The following is an 11,793-nucleotide window of genomic DNA, read 5'->3' as shown; positions in this document are numbered from 1 at the left end:
AAATTAATGCAGAGAGCTCGAACCTGACACACAGTCCCAATTTTCTCTCTTGTGTTAGGAGTCAATCTGTTCACCGTGCCGTTGCCACGGTACTAGACCCGTAACACATTTTTGATCCATTATGAGATGGATGAACACATTTTTGCCATCTTTGCCATCATCCATCTCATAATTAGGTGTCAATTTGTTTTAGTTGTGTTCGAGGCCTCTGTTTACTCTGTTTCTAGTCTTGCACATGGAGTCGGGCTGAAGGGCGGGGCCCGATAGAGCTAACAGACGTGAAGTCTGGATCTGTACACTTCCTTTCTCTGGATGTCAGACAGTCTGGAAAACTCAGTCTTGGGTCAAACTCGATATACTTTACTTTAAATGCGCTCCAACGCGTAGTTCGGGGCTGGAAGTTTGGTGGTGGGAGGCTGGGAGCAATAGAGTAACGGGACGGGGTAGCACACTTGAGAAGCTTTCTGTAAAGAATCTAATGAACCGCGCACAAAGTTAGACATTAAGTGGGATCTTTACGGATAAGAAAACCTGAAGATTTGAATAATGACAGAGAAAGTGTTGGTGATTGACGACGTCCTAACAGGTGAGATAAATCGCATTTTAGAAAGTTTGAGCAGTCAATGACGCAACCCATTATCAAAGCCCACACTGATGTCATAGCACTGTATGCGTTCACAAACCCTTATGACAAAGATCCACACACCGCTTTTTAATAATGTCGTAGCCTATACTTATCTGCGATGGGCTAGCTTTATTTTATGGCGTAGGCCTATAGATACATTGTATAAAACGTACGTTAATTTAAAAAGGATATAATGTAAAAATGGGCTAAAAGTAGGCTACTACAAAAAATAGGTTAACTTTTGGATAAGTAAGACCTAGCCTTAGTTGTATGATTTAATGACACATTTATTGTCGTCTCAGTATTTTATAATGTAGCCTACTGGCAAGCTGGCAGCTTTTACCGTAGGCTGAACATTTTCTATAGTGTAGCCTATTCCTGGAAAGCACATTTAGCTTGCTGCACGCTGCAATCTGTATTGCATCGGAATGGGTGTAAACATTCCACCTCTTGCGCATTATTAAGCTTATCTTTTGAGACATTTATTCCCTGCATGAATCTGTAGCCGCTATGGCATGTAATAATGTCTTCGCCGGGGAAAATCTGTTTGTGACTTTAAAAGCGCATTGTGGACTTGGGTGACTGAGATAGTAGCGGTGCAGAGTTGGGTCACGTGGTCTCACTCCTGGGAGCTTTGAGTCAATGCAGCAAAAGTCAGCACGCTCCACCATCATCATCATCACAGGTGAAGCCGGAACGAGGTAGGGCTCCTCAATCATCGTCCCAAACTCACCAAAGAGCTTAAATAGACTTTCATAACGCATATTAAAACGGTTCAGTACTCGTTTTGACACGGAATAATCGCAATGCAGAGAAATGTAGTAATGCGATCGTTTACATGCCACGGATCACAACAGCATTTTCTACAGTAGCGCGCGGATGTTTATTTTGCTTGCTTCAAGGTTTGACATGTTTCTGGCGGTTTTGCGCATGGGAAGGTAAATTTGCGCATGTATTGCTTGTTGTCTGTCCTTTAGGAAGGACGTCAGTTTGACTGCTGATGTGATGTAATATGATTCAGGATGGGCGCATCTCTGACACAGCAAGAAGAGCATCTGTAAGATAGTCATCATGACTGTTTCCTAGAGCCTGTTTGTGCACTAACGTAAGACAGCATTAGACGGCAGCATCAAGTTGATATTCGAAGATGCGTATATCTTCACGACATTGCCGTCTTTTCGTACAAATTGTGAATGAATCGTTCTTTTGTATCGGATCTTTTGACTAGATCGGTTGAACCGGTTCTGTCTGGTTGAATCGTTCTTAAATCGGACTAATTGTGTCCGAGCGAATCACTAACTCTTTAAACCGGGAACCGGTTCGTTTTGAACCGAGAACTGATGAGTGTGATTTGATGAACTTAAAAGTTATTTTTGATTGCTGCAGTTACAAATAAAATGTATTAAATGCATGTTTATGACTTGATTGTGTTAGTTTTATCAACACACATTCTAAAGTTGTGTTTTAATAAATAGTTTATTAAAAAGTGCAAAATATTTTCAAACAAGAGATGTAACACACATTGGTTCTAAGTTTTTACGAGTGCAAATTACCAGCAATTTGTTTTCATACGTATTTATTGTATGTTTTAAGGGCACATATCGGAGACCACGTGATAACGCAGTTATGTCGTAGAGCTGAATAACTGAATCATTTTTGATAATTCTTGAAGAATCGATTAGCTTAAATGAGTCGTACTGTTAACGTTTGAGTTGAAGATGCGACACTGGCGTGCTAATTGCAACGTGCTGGGAAATTTGCATAGGAACATTCAACTTGAGGCCAAATGTTTTTGGACCATTTGCCTGTTGAAATGTGCAAAATAACTCCATAATGTCCACACCTACAGCCTTGAGTGTTTGTGTGTAACAGTTTTAACCTTTGCGTAGGCAGCCTCTGGTCAGGGTGCCAATAGCAGAATAAAAAACCCCCACCCCCACCACATTCCCACGGTGCCACTTCGGGCTGGAGTATAAAGGAGTCATTGTTTGAGTAAAGGGGAAAAGGCCTCATAGGTAGCACATAGAGGTGGGTACAGAAGAAAAGAGTAGACTCAATAAATCGTTTATTAGATGGTTGTTTGTTGCTTGTTGGAAGCCTTATGTAAACAAACAAAGTCTTTCAGACTTTAGATACATTTCTTCAGGACTTTTCACTACTGGAATCCAATATATGTTTATCTAAAGTTGACATTTTCACTAGTCTGCCTATAAATGGTCACTTAAAGGTCTATTTGATCATTCTTTTTGATGCCTTGCATCTGGGCTCTGAGCAGTACAAATATGAATATAATTTTATTTTAATGTAATTGAAGTTTGTTGCGTATAAACTATTAATAGAGAAGATTGCATTTTATGTATTTGTTTAAGAAGTATGTGAATCTGTGTTTAATAAACCTTTATAATGAATCACCCAGGGTGCTTGACCATTAGTCACAAAACAGCATGCATTTGGAGTACACTGGGTGGACTGCAACGGTGAACATGGTTGCAGTGGACTGCCTGGTGCAGTTAAACAGCCTGATGCACGTGGCTTGGCCAGGACTGCTTAGTCAGCATGGATGAGATGGGGGGTATTCATTCCTGTCTGCAGCATCCGTGCATGCAAACACACACAAACTGTCACCAGCTAACCACAAATACACGTGTGTGGCTGTGGCAAATAAACATGAACAAACTAACACATGCATGCCCGGATCCCTATAACTCTGGGCTCAGCAGTATGATGTGACCAAGGGAGCAGTGATAATGTCCACTGTCAGGGTGTGGCCACAAGACGTGATGTGGATCCACATCTGTTTAAATAGCCACAGTCCAGACACATGGCTGAGGAGAGAATACGTAGTGATGGTATTGGTCTTTAGAAATGTATGAGCAAATAAATTATTTACATGCACAGACATGCAAACATATTTTTTGCTGGATGTGTGTTTTAAATAACCAGTGCAATATTTTCTGCATTCATCATCTGCTCTGCGAGTCAGTTGCACGTCTTGTCCTTAGCTGGCAGGGGGTGTCTGGGCTGGGTGTGTGTTTGGAGAGGCAGGACGACACAGTGATATAATTTAAAGCGGAGCCATTAGCGTCTCTGTTTGAGGTCAGCTCAATGCCTTTTAGCTTCACACACACACGTTCGCTTTGAGTGTCTCAATTTGATGAGTGCTGTCTGTGGTCAGCATCTGTGTAGGTCAAACTCTCTCTCTCTCTCTCACTCATTCCTTTCTCCTTTAATTCAATCAGTGCTAGAATAAGGTTTTGATCCCCAAAATGTTTATTATATCATGGTTTAGACTTGGAATTTTATATGAAAACTTTAAATGTTATTTACGCCTTAAAGGGATAGTTCACTTTGAAATTAATTTTTGATATGTTTTAGCTTACCTCAAGGGCATCCAAGATGTAGGTGTATGTTTTCACAGCATTTTCAATTTTGACATTTTTTGGTCAAACCGTTGTTGTCTGTCAGTCATATAATGCAGGTCTATGGAGCCCACCTCAAAGAGCATGCACAGAGAAGTCAAAATTAAACATGATTTAATGACTTGTAAATGTAAGTACACATTGATGGCCGAAGACACGAAACGAGTGGTTTGTGAGAAAACGAACAGCATTTATATAGCTTTTACCTCTTGTTAACGGCCGTCGAACTGATCCGAATCAGATGTCCAACTGAACCGAACTGAACCGTCTCCAACGTGACGCCGGAAGTGATCGCGTGCGTATGTACATCACGCATTGTTTACACAGAGATTTCGGAAGTTTTACCTTTCACTAAATATATTTAGATATATCGAAATCGTCTTCCATTGCGATTTCCCGTATATCTAATATGTTTAGTGAAAGGTAAAACTTCCGAAATCTCAGTCAAAATCAAAAATGTCAAAATTGAAAATGCTGTGGAAACAAAGACACCTACATCTTGGATGCCCTTGAGGTAAGCTAAAACATATTTGAGCTAAAATACAAATCTTATTGACTATATCCATAGATTTTTGAGGCATAAAAACTTGCAGATGGGATGGTGTTTTTTTTAAATTGATAAACGTGCTGTGAATGATGTAGATATTTGGAAACCTGCTACAACACTAACAAAAAGCCCAAAAATTCCATTCTGGCATTACATCATGGTATAGGTATTAGCTGCGGTTGCCTCGGTTCCCAAAGAGAAGGAGAGAGAAGTTTTAAAAAGGGGGAGCAGGGGCGTCTTTTGTGTCAACAGACCATCTACGTGATCATGAGAATGTTACACCTTTTGGATGTTCCATTAAAACTCATGACATGAGTCTTCACAACTGAAAATAAATCACTTTTAGCACCCTTTATACACAAAGTCATGCTTTTATTTACAATACTCGTCTGCCAAGAGACAGACATTCAGGCCAAGAAAACTCCACCCAGCACATACTGTATGTTCTCTGCTGTACATCTGTGATATCTGTGACTGTCAGCTCAGTAAATCAAGTGCATCTAGGCAGTTTCACAAATTAACTTGGCCGTGTACCTGAACTATTTGAGGCTGTATAGACACCTTTTCAGTTGGTAAACATGGTGACGTTTTTATGTGGGCGGAGCTTAGGTGGAGGCAGAACGATCCCTTTGGTCGCTTCACTAATGCTAGTTAGCAAGTTTTATTAGCTTGTTTTTTAACAATGACTGGAGAAAATCAGATTTTATCTTAATGTGTAAGGTCACTCACTGTCCAGGACAACGAATGTCATTTTCAAAAGTTAATTTTAATGGACAGAACCAGATTGGCCGACCCGTAGCCTTCACACGCTCACTCATTGCATGGACGATCTGACAGGTTTGACGTTACCTTACCTCGGTTGAGTGGCCTGATTTCTACACCTACCTTATAGAGAAACCGATCGTAAAGAGAAACTGAGGGCATATAAATCTTTAGATGCCTATAACTATGTGCTGAATGGTCCTGTACAAGACTTGTGTGTATGATCCACAGTTCTGCCGAGCCAGGGCAGAGAAGACGACAATATAAAGAGTGTCATTACGGTGTGATATTAATCATGTGAATATTTTCTAGAAATAAAAAGTCCAGATACAGCATATTCATTTTTTATTGATACTTGTATCAAACAACACAATACGATGACATTTAATAATAATAAAAGTAATTTAAGCTCCTTATTATGTAGCCGAATCTGTGCTGCTTTGCATTGGCCGCCTCCAGTTTTCACTTTGTTTTGCCTCCAGCTAGCGCCGTGACGTAACTGTGACGTCGGCGCAAAAGGGGTCTATTAGTCATACTATTTTTCAGGTTATTTGATGAATAGGAAGTTCAAAAGAACAGCATTTATTTGGAATATTTTTTTTTAAACATTACATCATTGCTAGATAAAAGTATTTATTTTTAACATTTAAAAGAAAAACGTACTGACTCAACTTTTGAACAGTAGTGTATTTAAAAGCACATATTCTAAGTCTGAACGATTGTTGAATGTTAACGAATGTTATGTTTGAAATTAAATATAACATTCGTTATATTTAATTAACGAATGTTATATTTGAAATTAAACTTCAGTTCAAATACAAAAGTGCCTGAAAAAATGTGCAATATGTCAGAACATAATAAAAAAAAAAACTCTAAATTGTCACTGCAGATGTGTCTGCTTAACCCATTACTTACTAGCACAGCCTAGGATACAGTAATATGATGTATTCAATAAACTCAGAAAAAGGGATTTATTCCTTTTACATTTAAAATATCTATTGTATTTGTGTTACCATGGCATCTTTTTAATCAGGTATTAAGTGTTTTTTTTTTTTTGTGCCGTGAAGTACAGAAAGGTTTTAGCCAACCCGATCTCACGACCAAGTCGTACGAATTCGACGAATGATTAAAAAGTGGCTAATTCGTAACAATTCATACGACCTCACTTGTACGAATTAATACAATTTTGCTAAATCGTACATATTTTACGAATTGGCCAATTCGTACGAATGACCTACCCCTTACCCCGCCCCTAAACCTAACCATCACGTGGGTTTAGACAAATCGTACAAATTAGTACGAGTGAGGTCGTACGAATTAGTACGAATTAGCCACTTTTTAATCATGCGTCGAATTCGTACGAATTGGTCGTGAGATAGTGTTGTTTTAGCCAGTGAGTTATATATATATATATATATATATATATATATATATATAGTTAGTTTTACTAAAACAAAAATCCGAAACGCAAACGCAGTGAATAAAACCTTCTTGCACTTTAGAATAACTTAGTAGATTGTTGACTCATATATGTTTACTGTGTGTTTGAGAGCAAATTTGGTTTGTATGACCTAACTCAGTTATGACCCAAATCTAGACTATTACTCACAGAGTTACTGGGTCTGTCATGCTGTGCTGGTGGTTCACTTTAGATTGGAGATGGTTTGAATAATTTCACATGTGTGAATAATTCAGGTACCCCTTTTGGTAGTATCGAGAGAGGTGGTGTGTGACGAGCCACACAAATTTATCTTCAGTTTAGGTATAAAAATTGACATTGATATATTTATCTGGATCACAAAATTTTATTATTGACACATTTGAGTTGCCTCAGATGCCTTTAATACGAAATTGTGGTCTTATTTTTGTATCTTTCTGCAAATGGTGGGCTTAAAAAGAAACCTTTACATGCCGCCTGGAAGCTTTGATTCGTTGTAGTGTATTCCCTGTGGGCTTGACTTCACTATGTGAGGAAAACCAACCCCTCCAGCGTGAAGAGAAATGCCAATAATCCAGTCAAGCTGTGTCTGGCCTTCAGTCTCAGGGGAAGACACAGCAGCTGCCCCTGAGTCTCAGACTGAGACATATATAACATTGCACACTGAACACGCATATATATACACTCTACAGTAATTTGAAAGTGATTGCAGTACCAGTCTTGGCCACAATCTTACAAACAGCTTCTTTAATGTTAACAACATCAGCATTGCGTGACTACATCTAATGCCCTTTCGACATGTATCCTTGTTTTCGCATGGTTCCGGTCTCTTTTTTTTTTTGTAATGACTCCGAAGTCTTAAGTCTTTTGCATTTTACAGCGGGTGAATCTGTTTTCACTGGTGATTGTGGTTTGAACCTTTCTGGATCCGCCATCAAATTGATAAGTTTAATTATCAAGTGCTGTGAGAAAAGGCTATAAATCTCCGCCTCCAACATCCTCACACTCTCAATACAGCCTACTAGCCGAGACTCTTCTTTATGTGTACAGTAATGACGCAAAGACATGCAGTACCACTGGAATTAAAAACATTATTACAATCTTATCACTTTGAATCGAGCTAAGGCAAGCAGATAGCGTTGAACACTGGCTGGTTATGTATTTTCTCAAATATGTATTTTGGATCATTTTTAACCCCAAAAAAGCTACGGACTTTAGCTTTAACTATCATTATGACTGGGGTTGAACGATTAAACTTTGCTCCAACAAGATTTGTAAGCAATTTTATCACACTACTTTTGCGTTAAAATGTAGGCTTGCCTATAATGTCGCTTTAGTCTTTCTTGTGGCTATACTTTCAAACGAATCAAACTGATTTAGGCCTGATTTAGGTAATCGACAATGTCACCGAATAAAGAGTTTGACTTGTTTTGAATGCAAAACATTTGTTGAACTAAATGTTTTTCAAGACTACATCTGAAAGTTGCTGATTTACCATTTTCTGTAGATTGTGTCATTTGTGAATTGTGATTGTTTGAGTTTGAGAGGTTTCTTTACGCCTTGTGAGCTGTAATCAGGCTGTCCAAAACCAGATGCACAGGAAGGAAGACTATTGTAATTCCAAGAGGCTATTTTTAGAATTTCCTTACGGAGACACAACAAGCACACAAATACGCAGAAATACTTAGACTTTCAACTTTTGGGTGTCTTCCTCTCTTTCAAAAGACTCTTTATTGTTCTGGACTGACTCGAGCCTTGCTCCTCTGACAGTTTAGATCTAAACCGTTCTCCCAGCGTACATTGAGCGATACACTTTTGGTAAATCTGAAATCCCATACTGTATAGTTGGTACTTCATTTGGTTTAAAAACTTAATTTGTTACCGTTAAAAACGTATGTTCTATATAGAATGAGTGTCTGTAGTATGAATAAAATCTGGACGCACTACATCCGCGATGTTGTCATTATCAGTGTCAGTTGCGTAGCTTGACATATTAGCTAATGCTGCTCATCTTCCGTTTGAACCCACCTAGTGAGCTGATGGCAGTTTTGCAGTATCATCATCCCACAGAGCTTACACAGCTCCATTTGACTGACACTGCTGCTGGATCTTGCTGACTTCACAGGCGACTCTGATCTCTCAACTATTCTAGTATAACGTTGCATAGGGAAAGCTGCTCTGTTGTGTAGATGCACTTGTGGGTTAACTTCTCTATTCAGCACTGCAAAAAATCAATTCTCTCTCTCTTTTTGCTCCTCTCAGTAGGCCATGTATCATGTATCTCTGAGGTAATGGGGCTCTGGTGTTGATTTGGGAGGAGGCTGAGGTTGTTCGTATGAGATGATGTGTCTCGTATGCCCCTAGTCGAAAAAAGCATTTGTAATGCTATTTATGAGTTATGGCTTTAGGTTTAGGGTGGGGACAGAGTTGTAGATGCAGATGTCAAAACACTCGTCCACTCTGTATCTTTGGTAATGTAATGGGAGTTGTCTGCTCTCCTCAAACCCTCTAATTTTTCTCCAAACGTCACATTCCAGGAAATCCTACAGGCGCATACTTTCATATCCAGCCTGGCTGAGTCTGAAACTCGCAGATATGTTAATTATGTTTCTTAGCATCTAGTAGTAAACCGAATCATCAGCTACAACGGCTATATATAATAGTTTAGCTTAAAGCCTATCAGTCTTCAAATTTTCCTAAAATCTAGATAGATTTAAGTGTAATGTGTTCGACTAGGAAGGCCCGATATATATTGGCCAATATTGGATATTTAAATTGTTCATGCTCATTGTTTAAAATTACGAATAATTTAAAATCTCTTGAACTCTCGTCTCAAGCCTAAGGAAGGAAGAATAGGAATAGTCAAATAAAGTCGTTATTTTTGTTTTTTGCACAAAAAGTATTTGCGTCGCTTGATAAACTTATAGTTGAGCCACTGTAGTCGCATGGAATATTTAAACATTTTCTTCAATAAATTTTTGGGCTGTCAAGTTTCGAACCCTTAGGAGCCTATGTAGCTGTGATCGACCTCTCAAATTTAATCAAAAATATCTTCATTTGTGTTCCGAAGATGAACGAAGGTCTTACGGGGTTGGTACAGCATGGGGGTGAGGACTTAATGACTTAATTTTTAGTTTTGGGTGAACTATCCCTTTAAGTGTTTTTCTAAACATTTATGAATAAGATAACAATAAATGAGTACCGTCTGAACTGTTCTCAACCCCTTTTGTACACAGTACACGTCTGCAGCGTATTACGGCTCAAAAATTTTATTCTGTTGTCCACGTGGTGCCAACTCACACCAGGAGCATTTTAGAAGCAAAGCGACTGAATGCACGAGATCATGTTTGCCTGTCCGATGTGATTTTTCTTGATTTTGGGGTTTCTACCTTACAGTCTATGGTTTCTACCAAGGATATATTGGAGTGCAATAAAGTAGCGTGTTAACTAGTTTAACACTAAATAATCCTCATTTTTTTTTCCAATATGGGGCACAAGAAAAACATTGTGAAAATAATTGAGGTTGCTTAACATTTCTCCTGGATCTCAGGTGTGGTATATAGGTGGATAGGGGCGCTGTGTAGAGACCAATTGGACACTGTTTTACAGCTGGATTACTTAGGAGTGCGTTTCCCAAAAGCATCTTTAGCCAACTAAGGTCGCAAGTTCTGTTGAATTGTATTGATAACCACGGAACTTGTGGCCATAGTTGGCTTTGGGAAATACACTCCAGATTGTCAGGTCTTGATTTACTATGCACCATAGAATTGGAGCGCACAGCTGAAAAAGCACTTGAAGATCACCACTCATTTGTTTATTCGATGTACTTTTATTGTGGTGTTTACACTAAGTAGTTCTTATGTTCACTGAAATTACTTGTTTGGAGGGGTTTTTGGACCCTTGGTTCATTGTTTCAAAATAAACTGCTAGCATACCTAATCCATTGAATGGCTTCAAGACGTTATTATTTATAATAGTATGTAACTACGGTACGATCATTGATTAATCATCCCTAACAGACAGAGAGAAAGTAATACGATTAGAGCAGCTGTTGTGTGTCTTCTCTCACCCACTGTGTGTGGGAGGAATGTTTGTGTATGAATGTGAGTGTTTATTTGTGTGTATTTGTGTTTGTGAGTGAATAGGGGCAGCTGGACACAGTTAGTGTGAGTGAGAGGACCGACTGGCTGTGTTTTTGGCATTTATAGTGCTGCGTTTCTGAATGGACCTTCACATACATGTGAACTGGAGCAGCCCTGCCCTGTCAATGGCATGTCTTTGAGATGGCTTGTCTTGATGGCTGTATAGCGGCTTGATAGTATATAACTGAGCTCAGTGTGTTTTGCTTTCAGGCCTTAAAAATCATTTATATTTAATCACTTAGGACTCGGAAATGCCTTTATCCGAAGCGACTAACAATTGGATTTGGAATCAAAAATCGCTAAAATTCAAACATTACACAACCTTAGGTACTTGTATTTTGAACTTCTAAAGAGAGAATTAGCTTCAAGTGTCTTCAGTCAAGTTACTGAATTTGTCATTGCTAGCATACACAGACAAAGGGATCTGTAAAGTATTACAACTCGGGTTCACACACTACAGTGTAGCTTCAGTTTTAAACTGTATTGGAAACTTCATTGGAAAGTTATATTTATTTAAAAAAACGTTTTGCATTTTCCCTTTCCCTGATCTGTTTTCACTTACCAGGGAATTCTCTACTTGACATCATGATGGATTTGCTTTTCTTTATCTCTGCATTTGGTTATTATTTTTGGAAAAATTTCAGACCAAATGTTATAGAGTAAGAGGCCATTTGTCTCTGACATGTTGAGATTTGAGAACTGTAAAAAAAAAAATAATAATAATAATTAATAAAGGATCAAAACTGTAGTGTTTGATCCAGAGTTGTAATAATTTACAGATGTTTGTATCTGTGTGTGCTAGCCATGGAATAAAATTATCAACCAGATTGAAGGCCCTTGAAGCTATTTCTCTCTTTGGA

At 38.6% G+C, this 11,793-nt stretch overlaps 1 protein-coding gene across 4 annotated transcripts in view; it reads left to right on the top strand.

Moving 5' to 3' along the window:
* The first annotated feature begins 292 nt into the window (after positions 1-292).
* Positions 293-11,793, top strand: part of hspa12a (heat shock protein family A (Hsp70) member 12A) — a 34,488-nt gene continuing 22,987 nt past the window's right edge. For 2 of the 4 annotated variants that reach the window (XM_089120311.1, XM_039670049.2), the window contains exon 1: positions 1,545-1,563. Coding sequence is in view for 1 of the 4 variants with exons in the window: in XM_039670034.2 (XP_039525968.2) it covers positions 547-586 (40 nt within the window). In the remaining 3 variants the exon portion in view is untranslated. Of the gene's footprint in view, positions 587-1,143; positions 1,327-1,544; positions 1,564-11,793 lie in introns of those variants that run through there. The other 2 variants (XM_039670034.2, XM_039670043.2) reach the window with 2 other exon arrangements.

This window comes from Pimephales promelas, chromosome 15, assembly GCF_988280905.1.
Source record: "Pimephales promelas chromosome 15, fPimPro1.hap1.1, whole genome shotgun sequence".
Taxonomy (NCBI): domain Eukaryota; kingdom Metazoa; phylum Chordata; class Actinopteri; order Cypriniformes; family Leuciscidae; genus Pimephales; species Pimephales promelas.
The sequence above is the reverse complement of the archived record's forward strand: the minus strand, read 5'-3'. Positions and strand labels throughout refer to the sequence as shown.